The following is a 12,569-nucleotide window of genomic DNA, read 5'->3' as shown; positions in this document are numbered from 1 at the left end:
CTCTGTTAACCTGTGGGAGCCCCCACCTCCAGCTGTGGAGAGAGGCAGTACTCTTCCCAACCCCAGTGGGCTCTGGAGAGCAGTATGGAGGATGAGGTACCTACAGCCCTTGGCATCAATGACACAGACACATGCATTTCTTTCCCTTTATATCACCTCTCTTCCATCTTTTTATCCTTCTCCATGGTCTACTTCTGCCCCTTCCCTCTGCTCCTTTGGCTCTGACTGTTAAGTCACTGATCTTCTTTTCATTTTTTGTTTTTTGTTTTGTTTGTTTGTTTTGTTTTTTGCCACTCCTGCAGCTTGAACTCAGGGCCTGAGCACTGTCCCTGGCTTCTTTTTGCTCCCAGGGCTTAACTAGGCAAGCACTCTGGCCTCTAGGCCATATTCCCAGCCCCCTCTTTTCATTTTTAAATTGAAAGATCGTTTACTAAGTATCTGTCTTCTGAGTTATCAAGTGGTAATTGTGAGTATTTGGAATTCATTATCTGGCATGCTATAGTTGGTATCTTCACCATCCCCCAAAGGCTTATACACTAAAGACTTGGTCCTCCACCTGCAGCATTCATTACAGACAGGTAGTAGAATTTGAAGAGGTGGGGCATAGCTAAGGAGAAGTTAAGTCATTAGTGCCTTACCTTGAAAGGACCATTGAAACCTCACACTATTATTCCTCTCTCTCTTTCCCTTCCTAGCCTCCATGAAGAAAGTAAACCTCCTCCAACACTCACTCCCATGATTTAATGGCACCCAGAGGCCAACAGAGACAGATCCAAACAAGCACTCCGGCACTTCCTCCTCCCAGGAGCCTCCTCTAATGCTACAACATCTCCACCCACACCTGTTCTTCACAGGTCAAAGGGTCTCGCCTGGCACCCTCAGGTGCAGCTGAATCAAGTTAATGACAAATAATACACAGTGGTTCTTCCAAGCACCACCACCCCCATTAAGAAACTAAGCAAGGGGCTGTTCACCATCCCCTCCCAAGCTCCTCTCCACATTCCTGCTGAGGGTCTGATGACATCCTGTTTAACATATCCCTAAAAAACAATCCTGTTATGTTCATCTCAGCCTTGTTGATGAGCGTAGAACAACTTGGAAACCAGCCAAATGTCAACACTGGGAGAATTCACTAAATAAACTGTGGCACCCACCATCCATCCATACAATGGAAAATCTCAAATCCACGAAAAACAACATTGAGGAAGAATATTAATAGACACAGAAAGCTGGGTGGATATGCTGACATGTTTTAAAGGAATCTCACAAAACACCCAAGTGTTAACAGGTTCTCTCTCAGGGCCAGGATTCTGAGTCATTATTACATTCTTCTGATAGGTCAGGACTTTGTGCTACAAATGTGTACTATTAAGAGTTCCTTCTTAAAGGTGTCTGGCTTTCTATTGTTACACCTTGAAGACCCAAGAACACACAGGCAATGTTGACAGGTACAGATTGTCTTCTATGTCCCTCAGAAGGTCTTACTGTACCCACCAACTTGCACTTGTCTTTCAGGGTTTAGAGGAACCACGAATTGGCACCCGAAGAAAGACTGGCTGTTTTCACTGATCCCCGCAGGACAGTTCCTGCCTCCATAGTTTTCTTCGCTCCACTCCCTCTGCCTGAAGAGCCCTTGGGGCCTGACTTAGCAGAAGTAAATTCTACCAAATTCTAGGCCAGAGGAGGGTAGCTGGGAGAAGTCCACCCCCTCATCACTCAAGCAGGTGCACAGGTTGGGTTGCATTGCTTAGCAAAACAAAAGAGACTTTGTAGAGGTGATTAGGGTGAAAGACCCCGAAGTAGGACGAGGACCCTGGGTTATCCCGGTACAACTGTCTATTCGCATAAGCCGCCAAAGACACAGCCCTTTCTCCAGCTTGAGTCAGGTAAGACATGGCTGTCGTGGTCAGAGAGATTAGAAGCTCATGGCAGGGACTTGTCTGCCATTACTGGAGGGGCGTAAGGGATGCGGGGGGTAGGGGGGGCAGTGGGCAGCTGACAGGAAAGGAGGTGGCAGCCTTACTAACTCCTGCAATCACAGAGACCTGAATCTAGCCAGCACAGAATGTGCAGGAGCACCGCATCCCCAGAGCCACCAGGAGGCACTGCAGCCATGGTAATACCTTGACTCCGACCCCATGCAACTCTGAGCGGAGGACCCAGCGTGCCACACCAAACCCACACCTCTGACCCACAGCACTGTGGGATAATAAGCCCGTGTATCTGTTACAGTTGTGGTAGCTTTTTATGACAGCAACAGAAAATGAATACACAGTACAAGTTAGCTGTGGGTCCCTCAAAGGTCAAGAGTCTCCAAAATGACACTGTAGCAACGTGTCCACCAATCATCTACCTCCTCAACCTCCTCCTCTTATCCCCCCTCTTCTTCCTCCCTCTCCCATATATCCTCCCCCACTCCACCTTCCAGGTCAAAATGTGATTACTTGCTCCCACACTCTCATTGGCTATCCTCTCCAGAGGCCCAAGCCAATGGAACTGTCCAGTCTTGAACTTGAAAACCCAAACCTTGAGTCAAACAAGCCATTTCTCCTTATGAACTTCGCTGTCTCCGCTACCTCACTGTAGCGACATGAAGCTGACTGACAGATGCACGGTACTTCAGTAGCAGTGCAAATGCTGCCTGGGTGACTCCTCCCTCTGTTTAGGTGAGTGCTCCTCCTCCTGGGTCTTCCAGTGGCCGTGTTCCTGAGCCCTTTGCAGCCATTGCCAGGGTCCTTCTGGCCTTGGAGTTATTTCTGTGATGTCACATCTCTTCTGCCAGATAGTGTACAATTCTGGGCAGTAGATGAGGCTGGTTCATCTTCATTTTCCTTTCAGAGCATCCCACTACATCTCATGGATAGTCAGTGTTCAATTTATGTTGGAAGGTGGACTCACCACCTGGATGGAGGGCTCTTGTTGAAGACAATGAATTGTTCTGATTGCTAGGAATTGAAATACAGAATCTAGGAATGTTTTCAAATGTAGGGAGGAATCGCTGGCTGATGATGAATAATGACAGCATTTTTTAAAAAATTCAGTATGTGCAGAAGGAGAATATTTGAATATTTTTTGGTGCTTGCGATTTGACAGTGCTTAGGCAGCTGGCTCTACAATGTAAATTGATATATAGAAGAGAACAATGGCAAGTTGGGATAAAGACCGGTGAAGTGGGCTGAGAGAGTTGATAGACTCTTGTCCCATCCCAACCCCCACTCTCATCTGGGCCCCTCAGCTGTGAGGAGTTGAGTGCTGGCCCTTCTTCCCAGCCAGTGTGTCAAGAATATCAAACTAGTGTAAGCTGCTGATATGCGGTCAGCAGCACCATGTGTCATTTGTGTGGTGTTGCCTGATTAGACCACAGTTCCCCCAGGTGCTGCCGGGTTCCCACCACCCCATACTTCATTATGGTCCCAAGTTTGGCTCATCCCTGCATCTTCCCTCCCACCCAAGTTTCCAAAAGCCTCCTTCTGGTTTCCTGATGCTCTTCCCTTTTAAGACAGAGTCTTAAGGTCTACAAGCAACAGCTCTGTGTTGTTTTACTCTCCTTCTCTCTCAGTCTTCGTAATTGTCCAATGAGACCTTGGACCATGGAGACCTATTTTACAGATGAAAAGTCTGAGGTTCCAGGAGCTGAGAGAAGAGGAAAGAAGTGGAGAAGCAGAAGGACCTGGACAAGCTACATGGACTGTGCTCATGTCCTCACAGCCAAGCTTGGCCTGTGCCATGAATCACTGCCTCGGGGCCAAATGCTCAGTCTAGCTAGGTAGCAAGGAAACAAAGGTTGTGCCCAAGGACATCCACAGCCAGGAGACCCTCTAGAAACTCACCACCCCATGGAGGGAGAAACTACACACACACACACACACACACACACACACACACACACACACACACGCTAGTCAACATACCAATTCTCTGACCTAAAGGCTCATCTGACTAGAGGATGCATGGTTCCAGTTAACAGGCCTGAACCAAGAGCTAAAAGGCCTTCATTTTTATTTTATTTTGTTTTGTTTTATTTTCGTTGTTCAGGGGGCTTGAACTCTGGGCCTAGGTGTTGTCCTTGAGCTCTTCAGCTCAAGGCTAGCACTCTACCACTTGAGCCACAGTGCCACTTCTGGTTTTCTGGTGGTTAATTGGAGATAAGAGTCTCATGGACTTTCCTGCTCAGGCTGGCTTTGAACCACAATCCTCAGATCTCAGCCTCCTGAGTAGCTAGGATTACAGGGGTGAGCCACCGGCATCAGGCTCAAAGGCCTTCTTGAAAGTCTGGCTCAGTCACTAAAGGACTGTGGAACTCTAGACAAATCTGTGGAACTGTAGACAATCTATGGGATTGGGTATTTCATTTCTGAAGCAAAAGAATTGATCTTAGTAGTTCCCAAGGCCCTTCCACCTCCAAGATGTTGAGTTGGTCTGGGGGATTACACATGGCCAAGGCCAGGGCAGCTCAAGGGCAGAAATGATGCCAGCATCCCTTTGGGCAGAGCCTTGGTCTTTCTACTTCCATCAATGGATGACTTTGTTTCAGGTGACAAGATTGTCATCAGAAGAGTCTCCTGCCTTGGTGACATGTCCTCTCCTACTTCAGGATAGAAACAAAAGGGCAAGCTGGGGGTGGGGGGGCAGGGTGAGGTGGGCACCAGGGCAGTGTCAGGCCTCCTCAGCTGAAGGAAGCTGCATGTCATGAATAGCCTTGTTCCAGGATCCAAAATAGGGAGTGCATTGATAGGTTTCTAAGCTCCTGCTCAGCTAAAGATAAAAATACTATGGGCTGAGGGATGTTCCCAGTCATAAATCAGTCAGCCAGGACTATTTCTGTTTTTATCCTTCACCCTGGGTTCCTCCTACAACTTCCATCCTGTCCTCCCCACCCTGGCTTCCCAACCACCTTAGCCCTGTCCACTGCCCTGGCAACAGGTCAGCAGTGTGGCTATGCCGGTATGGGAATCCCAGCATTGCCTACAAGCAAAAAGTAGACATCTGTTGCCTCCAAGACCCTACGGAGCGGAGTCCACTCAGACAGGCAGATCAACTCCCAACATATGCCAGATCTCCTGATCGGCCAGCTCAAGGACTGTCTATGAGTAATGGTGGGTTTCTAGGAATAAACAACCTAGAATTAAGCCCCTCAGCATGGTGAGAGGGAAGACTTCCCTTCACAGGTTACTCCAATTAAGTATTCCAATCACTGGCCACTGAGAGGATTAAATGAGACCCTGGAGGTAATGCATTCAATTTGGCACCTGGCACATTGCAGATGCTCAAAGAAGTAATCTCCTTCCATCCTCCCTCCCACCCACCTCCGCTGCTAGCCTTCCATCTGGAGCTCAGGTTCTTACTGCTGGCCCACATCTTTAACGAGCTCCTTTGAGGAGGTTTTTGTCAGCCTCTCAGCTTCAAACCCAGCTCTTGGAGAAGCCCTTGAGGACATTTGATCTACTCTGAGATGCTCAGTCAGTATCCTAGCCATAACCAGCTGCCTGACTAGTGGGAGAATGGTCTCCTTCATGATCTTCTACTGCCCTCTGCAGGCTCCAGTGCCACACTGCATGCAATGTTAATGGTCTATCCTGAGTAATTCCAAAAGCATCCTACCTTTTAGACTTGAGGCACAATACAGAAAAACGATACAGCAAGGGAAAGTGTCTGAGAAGGATGCCTCAGAGCAACAGGATTTATAGTTACAAAAGCAGTTGCTTGTTTGATTTTCATGACTAACCAGCTCTGGCCTCAGGATCTATTTACTCCAGGGAAATTTGACTTGATCATTGTTCAGCTCAGAAAGCCTCACAAACAATAAGTAACAAATCTTAGATCTTATCTCAGAATGTTCCAGAAATTATTCAAACAGATATGCATAAATTTCTGTAAATACTAGCTTGATTTTTAAAGTTCTTCCCATTTTGACCATGCTATAAAAGAGACAGTGTATTGAAAACACACCAAAGGAGCCAGGCACGGATGGGTCACATCTGTAATCCTAACTACTTAGGAGGCTGAGATCTGAGGTTCACAGTTCAAAGCCAGCCCAGACAGAAATGTCTGTGAGATACTTATCTCCAATTAACCACCAAAAAACCAGAAGTGGAGCTGTGACTCAAGTGGTAGAGTACCAGCTTTGAGCAAAAAAAGCTATGATACAGTACCTAGACCCTAAGTTCAAGGTACACACCCACACCCACACCCACACCCACCCCCCCCCACACTACACAAAAGAAAGGAATTTTGTATGCATGTGCATGCACCGATGTGCATGTGTGTATTTGGTGTATGCCTTTAAGAAATGAAGGCTAGCTACATTATGTAAGATTGCTAGTATTTGATGTGACTTTAATGATTAATAAGCATTTCTCGTATGCCAGCCAACTGACAGTTGCATTTATTGTGACTTCATGCATCAACTAAACAACATCCTTTCCCCTGTCTCTAGGGCCAGGACTGTGGACCGTGTGGTAGGCTGGGTGTTTTAGCCAATGAAAGTACATGACAATGTCAAACTGTCTACCTACTACTATGCTTTGATAGAATCAGGTTTGAGCAATGAGCCCATCTTGCTCCTGTTTTCTTTCTCAACTACAAGAATCTGAGCAGTTATTAGGTCTAGACATTGCAGAATAGTATAGGGAGCCAAGTGTTTGATAGCTGCAGCTCCCTTACATAACTGAAGTTTTGGGGTCATTTATTTATAGAAGCAGGAGAAGATCCTAGAGATTATTCCAACACATTTATTTTGCAGTAAAATGAAACAGATTAGGAAAATGACAGCTGAAGGTTACACAGAGAGACAGAAATGAGCTAAGAACCAAGCTCTTTTTGACTCATCCCTCTGGATGATATTGATTTCAACAGCATCGTTCCTAGGTGAAAATTATACTGGCTTTAAAATAAAGAAGGTACTTCAATTTTTTAAAAAGACAAAAGGCAAAGAAATCTAACACATTGAAAGTTCTCAGTAAGTGAATTGGTGGGAGTTTTGCATGACAGAGTGATTTTTACTTTAAGTAGTTTCAGAAAACTAGATCAAATTAACCTTGAATTTGTTTCATTCTTTATTCTCTTCAATGATCCAAAGGTGGTGAGAGGTTTTAATCTTGCCTCATTGGGAAAGGTGAGTATAGATCTGAGTCTAGAATATGGTGTTCATTGGTTTGAAGGAAAGGTTTGCTGGGGAAGATTCACGGTTTAGCGTGACCTTCCTTTTCAGCTCTTGCAGTTTGTGGGATCCTCTTTAAAGGCTAGTACTTGGGGTTACACAGGCTTTGCACTGGGTGGGGGACAGCACCAACTCTTCCTAAACCTACCTCAAAGACATGATTAAAAAGAGACTTGAAATGACCACCCTGATTGCTTCTTAACCATACAGGCCAAACAATTCTGAATTTGCTCATCCTTATGTTTGTAAATCATATTTGTTGATCAAAATCTTGCAATGCATCCCATTTTCCTCTGTCATCCAGCTGAATCACAGCTTTGCCGTCTTCCTTACACGGATCTGGGCTTGGTGACGCGTGCTTCCTGATGCTGGATGTGACATTGCGGCCCACAAATACACAGCAGCTTTCTCCTCAGACCCGCAGCGACCAGGGTTTGCACTTTTCTGGTGTTTCCGTGACACACTGGAAAGGAGCAGTAGAATTCTCACTGTCAGGATCCTCTGATGGTGCCCCTCCTGCCCTGCCTGACACACCCGCCTTCCATATTGCCAGCCACCATTCCAAGTCCAAATCCTACTACATTGTCTCAGCCATTGGGAATGGGCAGGACCCCTTCGCTTCCTAGTCATTCATTTATGTTCACTGAACACTTTCCATGTAGCAGCCATTCTAGTCGGCTCTAGTCGGAGAGCTGATGATGAACAGTTTAGGAGTGGTCCTTTGTCACTTAGCACAGTGCTTGCAAAACACAGCAGACTCAGTCTTATCTGCTCAGGCAAACCCATGGGGCCTGTAGGGATTTAGGTCACAGGTATGTAGCTATACTAAAAAGAATCGTTTGAGGTTGCAGGCTCTGAAGGGTTCTTTCCATGACTGAGCCCTGCATCACACCATTGGCGAGCTCGCCTTCCATTCGGTGTGAACCAATACCACTACTGTAGAAGAGGTGGGGTTTGAGTAACTGGCAGCCATAGTAGGTTCTGGGTCAGAGGAAAATGGCTTCACTGCTGTGGGAACTACATAGCCTAGGAGATCCTAAAGGACTCTGCCTTATTTTCGCCTCATAGCGAAAGCTCGTGAAAGACTTTAGGTGGTCTGATTGGGGATCCACGCCTCTCCTTCATCCTCAGTGCTGAAGTATAGGATGACAGATTTGCTGCCCTGGGGGCTCCCACCTCCTCCCAATAAGGGAAACCCTTTGTGTCCACAAGCATGAGAAGACCTACCAAATTCCAAAAGGAGGAAACTCATCTAAAGTATCACGAAGAGTCCAGTCCTGCCAACCCAACAGAGGTGAGTACCAAGACTGCTCCAGCGTGCCTCCCCAGTGGGGCTGCTTCTGGGAGTCCAACAGGAGAAGCAGCAGGCCGGCTGTCTCCTGCCACACATTGATCCCTAAAAGTGTCATGTGTGGGCTTCTCAAGGGGATCCTAATGACCATGGACTACAGAGACTCCTACATGGAAAGACCTATCTTCCATATAAAGCAGATATCTGGGTCTCCAAGGGGTTGCACCACCCTCAGGGCCACTTCTGTGTCTCTAATATCAACGTGGCACATAGTCACATGAGGCAATAGGATCTGACCGTATCAGTCTCCTCCCATCATCTCCAGAGTGATTTTAACAAAAAAAAGATCCCCAAAATGATAGCAATTGATACCTAATATTAGGCTCTTCCAGAGGTTTACCAATCCCTTGCACCCTGACAAAAAGCAGGGAATGCTCCAGTCCCCCATTGCTAGGCAGGCCTAGCTGCAAAGCTGCAGCTATAAAGGGCTTTCCCATTACCCTCTTGCAAGTCCAAGTGACTGCTCCATACCACTTGGTGAACGCTGCCCAGGCAAGGAAGAGCCTGACATCTCTCCTCTCTGCAGAAGCTTCCCCTGCACTTTGCCAGCCTAGCCCCGGTGGCCTGGGTATTTGAGAGGTATCCTACCAGAGTGGTAAACTGGTCCACACAGGCATTGCGAATCTTCTCTGGGGTGGCAGGGCTGTCGAGCTGGAAAAGTTGCTTCACATTGTAATCTGTGCGCTGGGCCCGAGCTGCTCGGATGGCATCCTTGATAGCAAAGAAGATGGAGGAGGCCAGGAACAGGGGCGGCTCCCCGATAGCCTAGACAGACAGAGCACAGGTCAGGTGATCAGTCAGAGCACCCCAGCCTCCATGTGCATGCACAGATCCAGGAGACCATGCAGTGAGCCAGGCACCAGGAAGGCTGCCGATGCTTGCAAGACCCCTCTGGCACTATAACAGTAGGAAAGGGCAGTGAAAATTAATCAAGTGCTGATTTATTCATCTCCCGGATGACTGGATCGCATGGGAAACTTCTTGTACCATTTGCTATATAATTTCCTCTGACAAAACCATGTATATACAAGGTTCCATCCAAAGGTTATCAATGCTAAATAATTATATTTTATGCATCAACAAAATCGGACATGAGTTTTCACCTCACAGTTACTAGCCTGGAGGAAATAAATGACCTGTAACTCTGACACCAACACTGGCAGCCCCCATAACTACACTCAGGAGCTGTTGGAATTATGGGCATAAGGGCAAACAATAATTAAAATATTTCCTTTCAGAGCTTGGCTTTTCTCCACCAAAAGCATAAAGAAGGGGCCATCTGTATCAGAATCATTAAGGATGTTTATTAAGATGAATGTTTCAAGAAACTCCAGAATTACTAAATCAAAAATTCCTGGTGGGTGACCCTTAGGGGCACAATTTTAGCATGAGCCCTGGTGATTTCCATATAAGATGAAGCATGAGAGCCACCCACACTGCCACAGGAAGCTGCAAGGTGAGCAAATGAACATTTCATTGGTTACAAGAGATTATCTAGCTTCCTTCACCCATCCAGGACTGAGCTGCTGGGGACATGGCCCATTGGTAGAGTGCTTAGCTAGCATACCAAGGTCCTGAGTTCAGTCCCTAATGCCACAATACAATGAACAAAATTACATGAAAAAGTGACCTCTAAGACTATATCAATCAGCGAATGAACTGATTTTTGAAATTTGCCTCATACTTATTGGGGACATTGCAGAAATAGAGGATCGCTGTTCTCAGTCCTCCGGCGTGCTGGTCAAGGTTGGGTCACAGAAGGGGAGGACAGCATGAGTAAGAAGGCAGTGTCCTCATCTGCAGTGAATGTGCTGATTCTCACAGGACCATGGGAATGCTATTCTGTAAAATCATGAACCAAGCACCAGGGACGCATGTCTGAGATATGCAGGTCAGGAATTTACCTGCAGGATTTCATTAAGGAATTCCTTTGAGATTACCCAAAACCTCTGGACTAAAGTGGTGTCCTTAGCCCAATCCCACTGGTCCTTGGGCAGTACTGCCTAGTCCTCTGCTGCCCTCAGTGAGTATCAACCTTCTTCCTTCTTCTAGAAGACTCGTTTGCAGACCCACCAAGAGGCTGATCAAAGCCCTTCATTACCACGCACAATACAGGTCAGAAGATAACTCTGACCCTGTTGTCCATACCTTGGAAGCATAGATGGCCTTTTTGTTGGGGCAGTCCCGAAGCAGAGACACCCTGAATTCTATGGGGATGCTGCCAAATGCAGGGATCTTGTAGGTGCTGGGGCCTCGAGTGTGCAGGCTCCCCTCTGGGGAATAGTGCAGCTCCTCCAAGGTGAAGAGGCCCAGGCCTTGGACAAATCCCCCTTCCACCTGCAGAACAACAGAGACTGTGGCTATCATCTGTCCCCTCCCTTAGTACAGATGCCACTAGTCACATGGATGAACACAAAGCCCCACCTGTAGTACAGTCTTGGAATGGAACTAATGCAGATCTCAGCTGCTAGCCTGGATCTGGCCCCAGGATATCCGAGCTGAGCTTTCACCAGGCAGAAAGAACAAAGGTTTTCCTTCTGGAGCTCAGTTCAAAACTTGGCAATAATTCTAAGGTCACACAGAACCTGCCACCATGCAGATGGGAGATGCTCCTTCCATTTTGCCACTGGAGAAAGGGTGGCCCAAAGCTGAGAAGCAAGCTTGTGGGAGGAATTGCTTAGATGATAGACCATTTGAGATTTACGTGTAGTCTACTGGACTCCACTGCCCCCCCTCCCCCCTCCCCCCACCTGTCCTCTGGGAGAAGGGTCCCTGCTATCTGTGGCTTACGGATCTCTTCTAGGACATCAGCCACTCTGTGCTGGCCCCCAGATCTGTTCTCCCATTTCCCTGCACAGAAATGGATATGTGGTACCACTGTAGCTGAACAAGCACAGTGGGAGAGGCTGCTGTCAATCATTGTTGCATCCGCAGTACCCACCCCCAGTGAGGGCTCTCCAAATGGTGTTTCCGTAAATTAGTGAAATGACTGACTAATGGCTAGATTGTACATTCTCAATAATTGTTCAATTTGGAGAAATGTAATGTATATCTTCTACCAGATGTTCATAACGTCAACTCTTGATTCTTCTCTCTCTCCTCCTGACTCATCTATTCTGGCCGATAATCTCATAATTTCTAATAGTGATTTTCTCTGGGTAATCCATTTACCCCTCCTCACTGATCCTGTATTTTTGCCTTTGGGCCCCTCCACTGTCCCAAGCTTGGTACCATTTACTTACCAGAAAATAAAAAGCAATGAGCAGGGTTCATTCTGACTTCTGATCTCCTTACCTGAGTGTTGATCCGAAACTCAACCCTTCCCTATTGTGTTCATTAATAAACTTAGGGTATGCACATGCATGTCATTCATCATCTTGGTTTTGGGGGGGATGTGAATGCCCTTGTCCAGTTAATTTGTGTTCATTTGACTTCAGTGTCAAGAATTAGCGAGCTATCATCAGTCTAAATCCCACTCTGGGAGAGAATTCCTAAGTATCATGTTCTGGCCTCCATAAAAAATAACATTAGACTTCTGGAGGAGGGTCGTACTGGTAGGCTATACTCTCACCATCATGGTCCCCCATGAGCCTCACCTGTCCAATATCAATGGCAGGGTTCAAACTGGAGCCAACGTCCATGACAATATCTGTTCGGAGGTTCTAGAGGGTGGTAACATAGGAGTTTGAGAAGAAAGGAATATTCAGGGCAATCTAGATGCATCTCGGTACACACAGACTATAAGACCCAATCCAACCAGCATGTCCACAGAAATGCTCAGCCCCCTGCCACATCCTGACTGCCATTGTCATTGCTGAAATTTGAGGTCAGAGATTCCAACGGCAATGACCTCTTGGCAATCAGGAAAAACTGCACATGTGTGAAGGTAGGAACTGGTTCTAGAGACCCAGGGCTCTGAACCTGGAGTTGGAGAGATCGTATAAGCAAGGGGGTCACAAAATAAACCACATTCCGTGGGCTGAGTGCAGTGCATCTTGTTAATGTAAGGTCTACAGGCTAATAGCCACATGATTAAATGATGAAAAAACCAAAAGGAGA

General features: G+C 46.8%; 1 protein-coding gene across 1 annotated transcript in view; it reads right to left on the bottom strand.

Annotated features, from left to right (window-relative positions):
- Positions 1-6,726: 6,726 nt before the first annotated feature.
- Xdh (xanthine dehydrogenase) overlaps positions 6,727-12,569 on the bottom strand; it is a 55,153-nt gene continuing 49,310 nt past the window's right edge. The window contains exons 33-36 of the mRNA XM_048353183.1: positions 12,107-12,172; positions 10,659-10,847; positions 9,099-9,275; positions 6,727-7,622 (exon numbers count right to left, since the gene is read on the bottom strand). Coding sequence (XP_048209140.1) covers positions 7,572-7,622; positions 9,099-9,275; positions 10,659-10,847; positions 12,107-12,172 — 483 coding nt within the window. The 3' untranslated portion in view covers positions 6,727-7,571. The remainder of the gene's footprint in view (positions 7,623-9,098; positions 9,276-10,658; positions 10,848-12,106; positions 12,173-12,569) is intronic.

Source organism: Perognathus longimembris, chromosome 8 (genome assembly GCF_023159225.1).
Source record: "Perognathus longimembris pacificus isolate PPM17 chromosome 8, ASM2315922v1, whole genome shotgun sequence".
Taxonomy (NCBI): domain Eukaryota; kingdom Metazoa; phylum Chordata; class Mammalia; order Rodentia; family Heteromyidae; genus Perognathus; species Perognathus longimembris.
The sequence above is the reverse complement of the archived record's forward strand: the minus strand, read 5'-3'. Positions and strand labels throughout refer to the sequence as shown.